The sequence below is a fragment of the Suillus discolor genome (genome assembly GCF_016758755.1).
Source record: "Suillus discolor strain FC423 chromosome Unknown F5147scaffold_52, whole genome shotgun sequence".
In the NCBI taxonomy this organism is placed as follows: Eukaryota; Fungi; Basidiomycota; class Agaricomycetes; order Boletales; family Suillaceae; genus Suillus; species Suillus discolor.
In genome coordinates, this window is record NW_024541299.1 from 245,246 (window position 1) to 261,821 (window position 16,576).

At 41.6% G+C, this 16,576-nt stretch overlaps 5 protein-coding genes across 5 annotated transcripts; 2 read left to right on the forward strand and 3 right to left on the reverse strand.

The window, feature by feature from the left end:
- Positions 1 to 8,038: 8,038 nt before the first annotated feature.
- On the reverse strand, positions 8,039 to 8,287 carry F5147DRAFT_581754 (uncharacterized protein; the record flags this gene model as incomplete). Its single annotated transcript, XM_041431615.1, has 1 exon — positions 8,039 to 8,287. The coding sequence occupies one exon, from the start codon at positions 8,285 to 8,287 to the stop codon at positions 8,039 to 8,041; it is 249 nt and encodes an 82-aa protein (XP_041289742.1).
- A 284-nt stretch (positions 8,288 to 8,571) lies between these two features.
- F5147DRAFT_581825 (uncharacterized protein) lies at positions 8,572 to 8,781 on the reverse strand (the record flags this gene model as incomplete). The annotated part of the gene is made up of 1 exon (XM_041431617.1): positions 8,572 to 8,781. The coding sequence occupies one exon, from the start codon at positions 8,779 to 8,781 to the stop codon at positions 8,572 to 8,574; it is 210 nt and encodes a 69-aa protein (XP_041289743.1).
- A 1,216-nt stretch (positions 8,782 to 9,997) lies between these two features.
- Positions 9,998 to 10,405, reverse strand: F5147DRAFT_776824 (uncharacterized protein; the record flags this gene model as incomplete). Its single annotated transcript, XM_041441896.1, has 2 exons — positions 9,998 to 10,202; positions 10,257 to 10,405. The coding sequence occupies 2 exons, from the start codon at positions 10,403 to 10,405 to the stop codon at positions 9,998 to 10,000; spliced, it is 354 nt and encodes a 117-aa protein (XP_041289744.1).
- Positions 10,406 to 11,750: 1,345 nt separating this feature from the next.
- Positions 11,751 to 13,149, forward strand: F5147DRAFT_776825 (uncharacterized protein; the record flags this gene model as incomplete). The annotated part of the gene is made up of 3 exons (XM_041441897.1): positions 11,751 to 12,129; positions 12,176 to 12,324; positions 12,376 to 13,149. 3 exons carry the CDS (start codon positions 11,751 to 11,753, stop codon positions 13,147 to 13,149), a joined length of 1,302 nt encoding a protein of 433 aa, XP_041289745.1.
- Positions 13,150 to 13,878: 729 nt separating this feature from the next.
- Positions 13,879 to 16,520, forward strand: F5147DRAFT_776826 (uncharacterized protein; the record flags this gene model as incomplete). The annotated part of the gene is made up of 6 exons (XM_041441898.1): positions 13,879 to 14,086; positions 14,137 to 14,357; positions 15,541 to 15,555; positions 15,602 to 16,205; positions 16,259 to 16,296; positions 16,347 to 16,520. 6 exons carry the CDS (start codon positions 13,879 to 13,881, stop codon positions 16,518 to 16,520), a joined length of 1,260 nt encoding a protein of 419 aa, XP_041289746.1.
- Between the last annotated feature and the right edge of the window lie 56 nt (positions 16,521 to 16,576).

Consider the following 16,576-nt stretch of genomic DNA (forward strand, 5'->3'; position numbering starts at 1 on the left):
TGTTGATCACTTGAAATTTCATCTTTAGCAGGTTTTGAACCCGCACAGACAGATTTAGATTCTGTTATATTAACTGCTTGGCTAAGACTAGTTGAATGTACTTCCAATGAACTCATTCAAAAGTGAATTCTCATGACACATTTATTTGCATTTTGTCAGTTCTTTCAATACACATCATTATACAGATTACAAATCTCTTGGACTTGGACTGTGCATGCTTGAAATATGCTGAGTGATGCATGTTTTTGACCTGCTCAGTCCAGGAAAATTAGATTTTGACTTTGATAACTCCTGAACTAGCAACAATGAAGATCAAAGTCTGAGAAAATATTTAATTGAGCATGTTGCAACATTAAGAAGAAATGCATCATTTGACTGATTGCAAACATGTATGCTTTGATTGAAACATATTTTGAATACATTGTGGCAATGATGTGGAAAAGAGTATTTATGATGGGTTTTGGAGAAAACTATCCATGAGAAAATATCAGAGTGTAATTGCACAGAATAAAAACATAATTATTAGCAGGTTTCAAATCTGCAAAGTCCAAGAGACACAGATCTTAAATCTGGTGACAACTTGACTAAGACCAATGAAGATCAATGTCTGATATACTGTCTATGAGCAAACATGTTCTCATAGAAAAAATGTGACATTCAATGAGTTTCAAACCTGTTGCATTCCAATAGAAACATATTTTGATTCTGTTATGACAACCACTCAGCCAAACACAACTTTGATTAGCTTGCAAGAAAACCAACCATTGGCATATTTCAAGGTGTGTTTTCATAGAAAAAAAAATGTGCCAACTGGCAGGTTTGAAACCTGCATGGTTCAAGAGAAACAGATTTTGACTCTCGTGATCACTTGACAATGACATCTTTAGCAGGTTTTGAACCTACGCAGACAGATTTAGATTCTGTTATATTAACTGCTCAGCTAAGACCAGTTAGATGCACCCCCGATGGACCCATTCACAAGTGAATCCTCAAGGCATATTTATCTACATTCTGTCAGTTCTTTTAATAATATGGTCACCATGATTGATTTTTTTAATTCTACTCTTATCACAAAAGACATCAGACTTCTTCTGGGCCTCCACTTCAAGACCTATTTATCCAGCAATTGCTCCAAAGATGTGCTGATGGCAGACCACCATGGTGGGATGATGATGTAATGTTAGAACTGACAAAATGCAGATAAATGTACCTTGAGGATTCACTTTTGAATGAATTCATTGGGAGTGCATCCAACTGGTCTTAGCTGAGCAGTTAATATGACAGAATCTAAATCTGTCTGCGTGGGTTCAAAACCTGCTGAAGATAAAATTGCAAGTGATCATCAGAGTCAAAATCTGTTTCTCTTGGACTGCACAGATTTGAAACCTGCCAATGATGTCATTTTTATTTTATGAAAATGCACCTTGGCAGTTTGAAACCCATTGAATGCTGCATTTTTTCTATTAGAACATGTCTTGAATATTTGATCATAGACAGTTTCTCAGACACTGATCTTCATCAGTCTTAGTTGAGTTGTCACCAGAGCCAAAATCTGTTTCTCTTGGACCATGCAGGTTTAAAATCTGCCAATAATAACATTTTCTTTTCATGAATTTTTTGCAAGAAAGTCATAATGCCATCAGAAAATTGAGACCTTCTGATTCATTTTAAGATTCATGTGGGAAATGTGAAGGTGTGATTTCATAGAATAAAAATAAAAATAAAAATGTTATTATTGGTAGGTTTCAAACCTACACAGTTCAAGAGAAACAGATTTTGACTCTGGTGACAACTCAACTAAGACCAATGAAGATCAATGTTTGAGATGCTGTCTATGAGCAGATATTCAAGACATGTTCTGTTACAAAAATGCATCACTTGACAGGTTTCAAACCTGTAGACTTCAATGGAAACAGATTTTGAATCTATTGTGGCAATGACATGGCTGACATCAGTTGAGATGAGTTTTTGAGAAAATAACTCATGAGACAATTGTCAAGATGTGTTTTCATGGAAAATATATTTTATCATTGCCAGGTTTCAAACCCACACATTTCAAGAGAAACAGATTTTGACTCTGGTGAACACTTGATAATGTCATCTTTAGCAGGTTTTGAACCCACACAGACAGATTTAGATTCCATCATATCAACTACTTGGCTAAGACCAGTAAGATTCACTTCCAATGGACCCATTGATAAGTGAATCCTCAAGGCAGTTCTTTCAATAGTATGATCACCACAATTAATTCTTAGGCCTGTTTATCTAGCAATTGCTCTGAAAAATTGCTGATGGCAGACCACCACAGTGGGCCGGTGATGTTTGTGATGTCTTTTGGATTAACAATTGAGTCGTGAGTGACAACTGACAATGAAAGGATCACACATGATTGGACTCAAGGAGCATGTTAGAAATTAATTTTAGAACTGACAAAATGTACCTTAAGGATTCACTTCTGAATGGGCTCATTGGGAGTGCATCCAACTGGTCTTATAGCTAAGCACTTAATATGACAGAATCCAAATCTGTTTGTGTAGGTTCAAAACCTGCTAAAGATAAAATTGCAAGTGAACATCAGAGTCAAAATCTGTTTCTTTTGGACTGCACAGGTTTGAAACCTGCCAATGATAACATTTTTATTTTATAAAATCTGAAAATCTGACCTTGACATTAACTCATGTGTACTTTCACGTTGTAGCTCGTGCTCCCAAACATCTGCTTTATATGATGTTTGTGGATGCACTTTTCTGTGTCCAAGAACATCTCTGGGCTCCACATCACCCTATATTTGTAGGCTCATAGGATCCATATTTACAACTCACTTTCAGGCTCAGTTTATACACCATTACCCTCCTAATAGATTTTGACTCTGTTTCAATGTCTACTTGGCTAAGACCAGTGAGATGGAGCTCTTAGGAAAGTACACATGAGTCAATGTCAAGGCATGATTTCATAGAATAAAAATGTTATCATTGGTGGGTTTGAAACCTATAAAGTCCAAGAGAAACAGATTTTGACTCTGATGACAACTTGACCAAGACCAATGAAAATGAGTGTCTGAGATACTGTCTATAAGCAATGATTCAAGGAATGTTCTAATAGAAAAAAATAGCAACATTCAACAGGTTGCATTCCAATGGAAACAGATTTTGATTCTATTATGACAACCACTTGGCTAAATACAACTTTGAGGAGCTTTTTAATAAGCAAACTGACCATGAGTATGTGTCAAGGTGCATTTTCATAGAAAATGAATATATATCATTGATAGGTTTTAAACCCACACAGTCCAGGACAAACAGATTTTGACTCTGATAATCACTTTGCAACTTTAGTAGGTTTTGAACCCACACAGACAGATTTAGATTCTGTTGTATCAACTGCTTGGCTAAGACCAGTGAGATTCACTTCCAATGAACTCATTCAGAAGTGAATCCTCAAGGCACATTTTATCTGCATTTTGTCAGTTCTTTCAATAGCATGGTCACTGTTGATTCTTTTATTCTGCTTTTTCTCCTAAAAAATTACCAGAGGCAAATGTAAGTATCTTTGATGCAAACTTGGAATGATAAGTACAAAAGCAATTTAATTCTCTCCAAAGGTCTTGACTTGGTTGAAGAAGAAGAGCAGATTACACATCAAATTTTCAAGTTTGATCCTAATGACTTTGGGAATGAGGAAGAACATACATCTGTCAAGACTGAGATTCAAAAGAGCCATCCAGCCATTATTCACTTATGTATAAGGTTGAAGTGAACTGTATTTGAGACCTTTCATCATCATGTTGCTCTCCTCTCGCTTTTTGAAAGTGCTGTATTGCAGTCTGTATTTAATTCATCTGTTTAGCTGAGGGAAAACATTGCGAGTGACAGGGAACTGTAGACTTGCCTTGCAGATTCACTTCTGAATGTGACGCCTGAAATGCTTCCTCCTTCTTTATCATGATGGGATACAAACCTAAAGCCATTCCCCACATCTTTGCCGACTCAAAGGTACCTGCTGCAGAAGAAAGGGTCCAACTCCTCCAGAAGATAAAAGAAGAAGCAATCGCCTGCCACAATATTGCTATGCAGCGAATGACAGAAAGATTCCTTGGTTTGAAATATCAGCCCTGGAAAATAGGCAATAAGATATGGCTATCATCGACCAATTTCTGACTAAAACTCCCCTCTCGGAAGCTTGCTCCAAAGTGGTATGGACCTTTCCCTGTATCCGCACCCCAACATTTCCTGACATCAGTACAAAAATATGAAAGCTGAGCATCCAGTGAATTCATGCACTTAGGTTTGAAACCCATTGAATGTCACATTTTTTCTATCAGAACATGCCTTGAATATTTGCTCATAAACAGTATCTCACACCAATCTTAATTGGTCTTAGTCAAAATCTGTCCCTCTTAGACTGTGCAGATTTGAAACCTATTAATGTTGCAACAGAATCAAAATCTGTTTCTTTCAAGCCTGCTCATAATTTTTTTGCAGTGTATAGATTTTCAGAGGTCCAAGTGCAAGCAAATACAAATGGGCACACCTCAATTCACTGACAGCACTACAACTTGCTTGGGAAGGGAACCTAACAGATAAATGTGCCTTAAGGATTCACTTCTGAATGAATTTATTGAAAGTGCATCCAACTGGTCTTAGCCAAGCAGCTAGTACAACAGAATCTAAATCTGTGTGTGTGGGTTCAAAACCTGCTAAAGATAAATTTTCCAAGTGATCATTAGAGTGAAAATCTGTTTCTCTTGGACTGTGCAGGTTTGAAACATGCCAATAATAAAATTCATTTTCTATAAAAACACACCTTGAAATCTGCTCATGGTCGGTTTGCTTGCAAGCTGATCACAATCATGTTTAGCTAAGTGGCTGTCATAACAGAATCAAAATCTGTTTTCATCAGAGTGCAACAGGTTTGAAACTTGTTGAATGTCTCATTTTTTCTCTAAGAATATGTGTCTTGAATATTTGCTCATAGACAGCATCTCAGACATTGATCTTCATTGGTCTTGGTCAAGTTGTCATCAGATTTAAAATCAGTTTCTCTTCAACTGTGCAGATTTGAAACCTGCCAATAACAATGTTTTTATTCTATGAAATCCAAAATGGTGGAACATAATGAATCACAAGTTAATGCAAAATACACATCATTATACAGATTATGTCAGTTTTCACTCATGGGCCCACTATGGGGGTCTGCCATCAGCACTTTTTAGAGAAATTATTAGATAAACAGGTCTTGAAGTTAAGAGCCCCAGCAGGAGTCTGTATCTTTTGCAATAAGAGCATTATAAAAGAATCAACAGTAATCAACTCTTGACCATTTAGCTGACAAATATATTGAAGAACCTGACAAAGATGAACCTGAGCATGTGCCAGACACATAGTGCACAACCGCTTCCCACATATTAGCTTTTGAGATGTTTCGAGATCAATGCAGACGTCTATGAAGCATAAAATGCTCAGAACTGTGAGGTAGTAAGTTTTATGCAACATTGTCACAATTTCAGCATGTATTCACTGGGTACATCCTGATGCCAATAGTCTTGTATACATTTTTGGCTTAATTTGTGATGGTATGATCAGAGATGGGATTGGTGTTGGTATCAGGATAAGCTTGTCTAAGATGCATCCCTGCACACTTTGTCAGTTTATAGTTTTTCAATAATGTGATAGCTTACCTTGCACATTGCCAATGCATCTCCATCTCCATCTCCATTGATTATTACAAGCTCCCTCATGTAAATATGTGGGTTGGTCATGTATGTATATGTAATTGTAGATGGCGGCCAAGATTATTCATAAGTGGTAAGGGGATTGGCATGCATTGTGAGGGTATGATTGGATTATGAAATGTGATTGGCAAGTATCAGCTAGTATAAGATTCATCCCTGCACACTATTTAGTTTAGAATATTCTACATGAACCAATGACTTACCCTCTGCAATGCTGATCTTAGGTGTTGGATCAGATGAGCGCAAGTGCATGCACTGTTACATATCAACCACCTTAGCAGGCACAGTGTTGTGGGGTTAGGGGCCTTGAGTCTGTAAATCAGGAACTGCATGAGTGATTTAGTACTGAATACATGATTTCCAAGATGACATACTGGACTGCCTTAGCAATGCACAGCTCAGTAGAAGTTTAGAAAAGAGGTAAGTGTTGCTGATTTAAAGAGCCTCGAAGATGTCTACAAGAGTCATCTGAAGACTACATGCATTTTTCAAGCTATTTTGTTCTGTTTCTGAACCATGATCAGGATCAGGACTCTGACCATTCATCATTTACACACCCTCTATTCCTAATATTTGTTTCAATTTTTCCTTATTTTGTATTGCAAACAAACTCTGGACATATCAGAAACCAAGTTCATAATTTGTTCTGTTCAATTTCTTTTTTGTTTTTCTCATGTCTAAATTTGAGACAAATGTAGAAATTTGGCTCCCAATTTGTTCCCTGTATCGCCATTGATAAAACATGATATTCATCGTGACAGAAGGTCACAATCTTGTTTTGATTTTTTTGTCCAACAATGTTAGGAAAAATTTAAATAGTTCTGTGGTCCTGATTTTGTCTGCTTTTTCCATGAAATAAATAATAATAAAAGTTTTGATTTCTCCATTCAACTTTTCTGATAAACTTTCTCAAAACAAATCATACCCCATGTTGCTTCTAATTTGTATAGTATTTTGTTCAGTAACAAAGGTGAACATTATTCTAAAATTGTCACCTGATATATCATGAAGAAATTTAAACCACCAAATTTTAATTTGTTTGCAGTTTGTTCCATTAGAAATTTAGAAGAACATTATGATCATGTTTTATCATTTTTAGACAGATTAAATACAAGATAAATTTTGACCTTTTCTTTCACAAAGTTTAATGTTTTTCCGGCGGAAAAGATAGATCCCGCACCCAGTAATAGGTGAAAGTAGTAGTGATAATTTTTGGGTCTGATGTCCTATGTAATAAGACATGTAATAATACAGTCTACAATGTTAGTGACATGAAAACAAGTAACTACACACCTAGAAGGGATAGATATAACAGGACATGACATAGGGAGGACATGTGCATGGAATTTCATCAGCCAAGTCAGTCTAAACATTGGGTTTCATCGGGTTAGCATCGGGTTGCATCAGGTTAGCATCAGGTTAGTGGGTAAACATCAGATTGAATGGGTAAGTGTCAGATAACATCAGAAAGTGATTCATGAGTGATGGGTATTTAACATACATTGGAAAATAGCAGAATACAAGCTCTAGTGCAAGGCCAAATGCTACACCAGTGGCCATTACTATCATGGTCAAACCCCATCTATCTTTCATCTATTTCTTGCATGTCAAGCTTTGAGCTGTTTGTTGAGTGGACCTTAATATTGCACCCCCAAACTGGTAAGTTTTTGAGGTTAGGCTTCTTTTTAATGGCTTCCCCTCACAGGAACTTCGGCAACCCACTGGTGTGCAACAATACATGTGTTCTCTTGATAATGGTGCAATTGAGTTGCTCTGTGACTCCATTGTGTTCTGGCATGTCGTGTATGGTAAGCTTGTGTTATGTTCCCTTGCTATGCAAATAATGAGTGAACACTTCTCCAGTGTACTCTCCCCCATGATCTGAATGAAGTCATTTAATCTTGGCATCAAACTGCATGTTTTTCCAAGCTTCAAACTTTTGGTATGTGCTGAATGTTTCATCTTTTGTTTGCAGCAAATAGAGATAAGTAAATCTGGTATGGTCACCTGTAAATGATGCAAAATATTCCTTTTGTCCAGGTGTTTTCACTGGGTATGGTTCCCACAAGTCTGTGTACACTTTGTCACTGAAGTGCTCATGTCTTTCTGATCACTTTACAGGTGGCTTTTGTATACTCACATGAGTTACATTTTTTTTTTAAATCTAATTTTTTGTCCTTTGGGGTCTGTGACCCTATGTCAGACATAGCCCTATATGTGGGGGCTTACTCCCTATGAGTTGCACTTATCCATGGTGGAGTCTGTGGGGTCCAACATTATTCCGGTAATGACACCATCTTTTAGCATTCATTTGATGCTGTCTGGAGCAATGTGACCTAGTCTAGCATGGGCATCACACATGGTGAGTACTTTGTTTGCCTTTGCTGCTCCCATGAATGGTCTTTTGGGGCCTTTTATACAGTACAACCCTTTATTAACTGGAATTTCTCCCAATAGCTTCTTCTTTGCATCAAAGATCTTGCACAAGTTTTCACAGAACAGTACCACATATCCAGCACTTGACAGCCAGCTAATTGACACCAATGTTAGTCCCATCTTCATGTTGGAGTAGAATTGTCTGCCTGCCTATTTAGGTAGCATGGTCCATGTGTAGCCCATGTGCAGTAGCCATACACATATAAGTAGCCAATCCACCACATGTATAGTCCTTATCCAGTTCATAGAATTACTGCTTCATGTCTAGTTGCACTTGCATGTTAGTACCTCTCTTGTCATTTGGAGCAGCTGCCTGTACTATGGTATGAGAGAGTAAGCCTGCCAGAATTATTGTTCCCATGCCTGTAGTCTTGCCAACTTGACCTCTAGAGCTTGACTTTCCTTCACTTCAGTGCATACAGCACGTCTTTTAGCAGTATCCTAGGTTGAGACTGACTATTTGGTAGAGTGATTTGAATGTTTTGCTTTCCTATGGCCTCAAAGGTGTATCTGTCTGCTCTGGTAATGGGCTTTGGTGTTATACTAACAAAACATTTGAACAGATCTTGATAGGAGGACATGTGCCTGGAAGCACCAGAGTTGAACAGCTCCATTTTTGATTTGCATAAGGAGTTAAGGCTAGATATGGTATGACACTTGCATCCTCCCTGGGCTGCAAAGTGTGTCTTTTGATATTGGTGTCAAGAGGTATGGAAAGATATAGATTCTGTCTCATCTCCTAGTATTACCAATGGCAAGGATCTCTTGGCCGACACTACCTGGCATATTCCTGTGCTTGTATCCGCTCTGCACACTTTGCATTCTCATCTCATGCTGTCCGTCCATGTCCTTTCCATGTCCACCTATTTCCGCTGGTACATGTTCATTTTCTCTCTCGGTTTGACTAAATAATAGCAAGGCTTATTACATGTATCTGCATATTCCATTCTGCGCGTAGCCTCATTACATATTACTTATCAGCCTCATTTTCATCGCTACAGTTCTTGCCTACAGGTTCCAGATGCTTTGCAGTAGGATAAAACCTCACACACTACATACAGTACGATACTTCCTTTCCCTCAGATGCTACCTTTGTTTTGCAGAGTCACCTTAGACATTCTTAGTACTTTGTTCAAATTAACAAGTTTTGTTCATCCTCACTCTGAACCCGTGTGTTCTTGACTGCTCCAAGAACATGCCTCTGAGTTTTCTTTACCTAGGCTCTGTGTCATATCCTGTATTCCGGACCTACATCCGACAATGTTCCCACGCCTCATCCGGACCTCCGGACCCCCTGTCCATGTCCTTTATCTGTCCAGATGCCTATACACCTGGATCCCTGTACCTTTGCATATCCACACATCCAGATCCGAAACCCGGACACTCAAATCTGATATCCACTTGCCAGGATCTCCGGATCCGACCTATGCTTCATATCCAAACCCAAACCTTAAATCAGCGCTCATCCCCTTATGGTAATCACCTGTTTCTGGACATCCGGATCCGACCCGCGTCTATCTTCCGTGCCTTTTCCCTTTGTATGTTCCTTCTCCAGTTAGTCTATACTCATTTTCTGTACCTCATTTCATTTCCGCCTTTATTTTCCTATGTTCTCATTTCCGTCTTCATTTACTATTTTCCGATAGACTAGTGTTTGACTTTTCTACATCCTCTGTCCACAGCCTCGCATAGCTTCGGACTGCACTGACTGAGTCTCCATTATGTCCTCCATAGTATATAAACCCTGTAGAAACTCCTGTATTTCCTTAGTCTGAATATTGCACATATTAGTCCTCGCACTAGACCTCACACTAAGTCCTCATACTAGTTCTAGTCCTCCGACTTAGTCAATATCCATCTCAGGCCTAGGGAGGAATTCCCTAGGCCGGAGCTCCGCTCCTCCGCTCCTCCGCTCCTCCGCTCCTCCGCTCCTCCGCTCCTCCGCTCCTCTGATCCTCTGATCCTCTGCTCCTCCATTCCTCCGGACCTATTCTGCTTTGGACTTTGTCCCTGCAGCCTTTCCTCTGTATCCATTCTACTCAGGATTCATCCTGAGTAGCCATTACAGATATCTGTACCAGGACAAAACCTCATAGTAATTTCCAGAAGTTCCTCCGGAACTTTCCTGCACCCCTCCGGAAGTTTCTCACACTCATCCGGATCCGGATAGTCCTTCCGTACTTTCCCGCGCTCCTTCGGAAGTCCTATGGACTTCCCTGGACTTCCTCCGGATGTCATCTGCAATTAAGGGCACATACTCGGGTAAGGGGCGCAGCGCACGAGCTGAAGCCAAGCCCTTCAGAATCAGTCCTACCCTTTGTGCATGGTCTTAACACTCTGCGTGGATCCGAACTGCTCTCAGTTTCCGACTTAGCACTTCATACCTAGTTATACCTCAGCCATAAACCTCATCTACACCTAGCCGCTACTTGCGGAACTGTGCTTTACCTAGAACCTGCTGCTCTTTACCTAGGATCCTCTTTCTTTCATTTGTTTTGCATCGCGCACTCACCGGACCTGCAGTCTCGCTTTTGCTCTTATCGGTGGACTCACTTTTCCAAGATCGCCTTAGTTTCTTTCTGTTCCACCTTTGCTCCCTTTGCATTCTACTTGAAGGAAGTGCTTCATAGCAATCCTCTTGGGTCAAGAAAGTACACCCGCTGTGTGTGAGGAATGATAGCTAAGTGAGAAGGGGAGAAAGGGGGAGAAAGGGTGAAGTGGGGTAGACCTCTGGACGCGAGTATAGATTCAGCCGGAGGGGATTGCTACTGAGAACGATTTCTCTAAGTAAAATGTGAGGAGGAAACAAGCCAAGCGTACTCGTGGCACAACACCTGTTATTGAATAAGAGGACAACAGTGCAGAGGATGATCGTACAGAGGATGATCATACAGAAGTTGCTGAAACAGAGGTCGAGGATGCTAGTACATTGATGGGGGCTTCTCTTGAATCCGTGGTCCCTGGCCAATCCAAACAAGAAACATGGGGCTCCCAAGAGTATCAGCCAGGATCGAAGAAAAGATGCAGGTAGGAGCATGTTACAACTGAAAAAGAATTTCAACGCCTCTTCTATACCATCCAGTATCATCTATGCCACAAATTGAAAACTCACCTCCCGTTCAACATCCCAGACTCCAGGGGATCTCAGTACTGGTCTGCAGAGTTCACCACCTCTCCAATACCTGACAAATACAATTGCCAGAAGCCCTATATAGCCCTGTTTGACTTCGCACTGAAGGACACAAAGAAAACATGGGCAGACGTCCTATCCTTTGTGGAGCACACCTCCAGTGATCTTGCCAAAAAGCGAGACATACCAGTGTTCTGGGGCTCTATGATTAAAGCCTACCTTATTATGAGAGAACAACCGTGGCGTTGATTTGTCGTTGGCTTTTCGATTTGTGCAAATCAGCTTCACAGACTCACGGAGATGTTAGGTACCCTCACACTATCAGATAGTCATCATATGGGTTTCGATCCAACCATCCACATGTGTCACGCTGCATTCATAGGGACACATTCAAATCTAGCAGATGGGGTGAAGGGCTGGGTGAACGACAATTGCAACAATACCTATTCTATCATGGAGGTTCTGTGGAAGAGCCATGGGCTCTTCTGTCATGGGATGGTTTGTTATTGCATGACTGATAAGGGTGGAAAGGAGTATGCTTTAAAAGACTGTTGGGTGACAGAGGAGAAGAGGATGCATGAAGCCACCATCCTGGAGATGATCAAGGGTATCCCCAATGTTGTCCAACTTGTGGACCATTGGGATGTGTATTATGATGGGGAGCCTGACTGCACAGCGTGTATTCACAGTCAATATCACCCACACAATCGGGACGACTTGTTGTTCTGCAACAGGTTCCATCGTCGTATTCTCTTGTCTCCCTGCAGACAACCACTCTCTAAATTCAGCTCTAGACGGGAGCTGCTCACCGCCTTTCATGCCTTTGTAGTTGGTGAGTCTTCATGTTGAGCTTGTTTGCACTGACTAATTATTTTCAGCTCATCGCATGATGATTGAGAACCGAGTCTTACACGGGGACCTCAGTCCCAACAACTTCATTATTCATGAAGGTATTGGCTACTTTATCGACTTTGATCATGCCTCAATCCTTGTGGAAGGCACAAGTAGTACTTATTCACATGGTACAGTAAATTTTGGTATACAATCTAGTTAGCAGCTCTTGATCTCATTCTTTCAGGGAACCATGCCCTACATTTTGATCCATATTCTTCAGGCTATGCTTGATTTAGTCCCGCATGGGGTCAATACCGACGTCACAGACCAGGATGTTCATTTGAACCATATGAACAGCATCGAGGACAGCCAGGACATTAACACTGACACGGAACTCATTGAACACCAGCCTAGCGATGACCTCGAGTCGCTATTTTATATATTTTTCGAATTCATTGCCAAGTATGGTGGGCCACATGGTCAATTGGCACCTATGTGGTCTCAGCAAGCTCTGCCATGGGTGAGTGCCTATGAGGCTTTGGGCAAGGCTGATACCCATCTAGCTTTGAGTACGATTTGTTTCGCCAAGATGGGGGTCTTGATGCAGGGTAGATTCTTCGTCGCTAGAACATCAGAATACTTTGCAGAATTCAGACCCATCGTCCAGGAATGGGGCTCCATAGTTTACTGTGCGAATGGACCCAAAAATCAGGTGGAGATGACTCATGCTGGAGTCCTCGACGTACTTGATAAGTATATGCAATCTCTTGATACAGAACAGCCATTCTCAGGAAGGCCCCAAAGTCCTCGTTCTTCCATAACAGTATCCCAGAATCCTCATCCTCGCACAGGTCACCCTCCTCCCCTGGCAGGGCCATCTGAGCCTTTACCCCGTCGTTCCACTTGTCTTATTACATCATTGGCCCTTCATCCTCCGATATGCTCAGCAGGGCCTTCCGAACCTTTGTCGCCTTGTCGTCTCAAACAAAAGAAACACCAAAGGACAAAACTGTCCTGAGAAGGCATCCCGAGCTTTATTTTGGTGCATGTCCTGCAATGCTCTTCGTGATTGCTGGTGCTTTGAGGCATTATGGACTCTCAACATTACTAGTATTTTATTCTCACAATTCTCATCCTCACAATTATGAATCTGCTTGCCCTTGTGACAATCCTGAAGTTTTTTGTTATATGTTGTTGTCAACTCGTTGTACCCCTCATGCTTATTACATTTGGAGCTGTGTAGTTTTATGCAGTGCTTGTGCTAGTTTACAAATATCGGCTTATGTGATACCACTCGACAACTAGTACTAATGGGAAGCGACAGGAAAGTTCAACCAAGCCTCAATTTTTCCTGCCTTCAAGTTGCTCAATGCCACCGAGGAAGAAGGCCAGGCGTTCATATGACGTCAATGAGGCTACTCAACATAGTGCAAGATCTACTTGAGGCCAAGGTGGGCACACAGCACAGCTGCAAAAAACTGGCAAAACTTTAGCAGCTCCATCGAGGAAAACTCGGAAAGAGACCACTCTTGACATCAGTGATGCAGAAGAAAATCCCATGGCTCCTTCCTAGCTCCGGAAATCAAAGAAAAATGCAATGGTGCATAGTCAAAGTTCCAGTATGAACTGTTGCAAGCTAACCTTCTTCCAGGCTACTACTAAGACTCAGTGTTCTGTTGGAGCTAACAATAAAGCCAATCCAGAAGCCCAGCACTCCGGCGCATCTCTTCGACCAGTCCCACACAAAATGTACTCTTCAGACAGGTTTGGGTTTTGGAAGCCCACATCCACTAGCAGTCAGAGCATCCAGAAGGCGACACAGTCCAGCAATCGTACTCTCAAGGAGGCCAGAGGTAAAGCGGCAGAGTCTGATACCAGTGACGATGACAAGGATCAGGGCAGAATTGACGACGATGACGACAAACAAATGTATGTCTCCCACTACCATCTCATCTGTCTGTTTTCACGTGTGCCCGCTGCAGGGATGGGGCTTAACAGGACACAGGCAATATCACGGTGTTTGGCCAGCATGAAGGGAATTCAGGTGACAAGCATGAGAATGGAACTCAGGATGATCTTGATCTCGATGACGCTAATCTTGACGATGCTAATCTGGATGATGATAATCTAGATAATGATGAGGATTTTAACCACCAGCCTGACACTCAAGAGAAAGACTTTGATGACGATTCTAAAGATGAAGCCAGGGACAAAACAGAGGAAAGTGTTTCGAATTTTGTCTTATATATTCACCTCATTACATTTTCTTTAGGAAGTTTTTGATGTGCTCGAGCGTCATCAAGCGAAGAATGGACGATGTAAGGCTCCTTCACCAAGTTTTCTAATGAAAGCAAAACTTGTTGAACAAAGACATGCTTCTGGCCACTCTGTCATATCCCATATTCCGGACCTACATCCGACAATGTTCCCACGCCTCATCCGGACCCCCTGTCCATTTCCTTTATCTGTCCAGATGCCCATACACCCGGATCCCTGTACCTTTGCATATCCACACATCTCCGGATCCGACCTATGCTTCATATCCAAACCCAAACCTTAAATCAGCGCTCATCCCCTTATGGTAATCACCTGTTTCTGGACATCCGGATCCGACCCGCATCTATCTTCCGTGCCTTTTCCCTTTGTATGTTCCTTCTCCAGTTAGTCTATACTCATTTTCTGTACCTCATTTCATTTCCGCCTTTATTTTCCTATGTTCTCATTTCCATCTTCATTTACTATTTTACGATAGACTAGTGTTTGACTTTTCTATACACTCCGTCCACAGCCTCACATAGCTTCGGACTGTGCTGACTGATTTCTCTGTTATGTCCTCCGTAGTATATAAACCCTGTAGAAACTCCTGTATTTCCTTAGTCTGAATATTGCACATATTAGTCCTCGCACTAGACCTCACACTAAGTCCTCATACTAGTTCTAGTCCTCCGACTTAGTCAATATCCATCTCAGGCCTAGGGAGGAATTCCCTAGGCCGGAGCTCCACTCCTCCACTCCTATCCTCTGATCCTCTGATCCTCTGATCCTCTGCTCCTCCATTCCTCCGAGTTTCCGGAAGTTCCTCCAGACCTATTCTGCTTTGGACTTTGTCCCTGCAGCCTTTCCTCTGTATCCATTCTACTCAGGATTCATCCTGAGTAGCCATTACAGATATCTGTACCAGGACAAAACCTCATAGTAATTTCCGGAAGTTCCTCCGGAACTTTCCCGCACCCCTCCGGAAGTTTCTCACATTCATCTTAAGGGCACATACTCGGGTAAGGGGCGCAGTGCACGAGCTGAAGCCAAGCCCTTTGGAATCAGTCCTACCCTTTGTGCACAGTCTTAATACACTCCAAGTCTCCTCATCGACCCTCACTTCAATGTGTGGTGTCTGGGTCTTCTGCTCCAGTGTGGCATTCCAAATGTGAGTGCTTGTTGCATATTATTTCTATACTGCTCAAGGTCTCCAGTTCGGCATTCTGCATCGCCTCACAGACACTCATCTAAGCATATTTCCTCCCGTGTGCATTCTCGGTCAAGGTCTCCTGTTTGGTGTTCTGCATTGCCTCGCAGACACTCATCTAAGTGTCCTTCCCCTCGCATGCATTCTCCTCTCATACGGTCAAGGTCTCCAGCTCAGCATCCTGCATCACCTCAGCAGACATGCATCTAAGTATCCTTCCTCCCGCATGCAGTCTCCTCGTCGGCACTCTCCATCTCGACCAAGCACTTCTTCCAAGGTCTCCTCTCAAAAACGCTCTCTGCCAAAGCCCGCTTATCGGTCAGATCATGCAAGATCACCCACTCATTCGCGCTCTCGCAGTGCTACACCTGACAAACCTGATTTGTACAGAAATCAACGAAAGACCAGGACAGCTCAAGAGGACCCCACAAAGCTTGGCTTCTACCCACCCGCTTGGCAAACATTTTTACAGGCAGCAAAGTTAGAGATGTGTCTACAGGCCATTCTAATGCATCCTGTTCCAGAGCATCGAGACGCACTACAACTCGCCCATGAAGTCATTGACACTGAATTGTGGATATATCATGAGAAAAAGATCAAATTGGATAATGGTAAGTAGATTTCTCACATCGACTTACCCCTTCACAAATCTCATTGTTTTTAGGCTATTTTCCGCAGTACCAGACACAAATGGTGCGGCTGGTAAGAATATTGTTAATGGACAAACAATGTGCTTATATTTTCACCATCAGCTCTGTGATGATTTATTTACATTCTGCACAGAGTTGAAGAAAGTCGTCGTATCCATCACAAAAACATACTATGGCATCTTCCCAAAGGGCGCCATGGCACGCAAGGAAGAGATGCAAAAATGTGTCACTGCAAACGCCACTAAGCTACTGAAAACCAACAATTATCTTCAGTAGTCCTGATTCATCTGATGTATTGTTGCTCATTTACTCCTCCCAAGGTGGTCACTCAC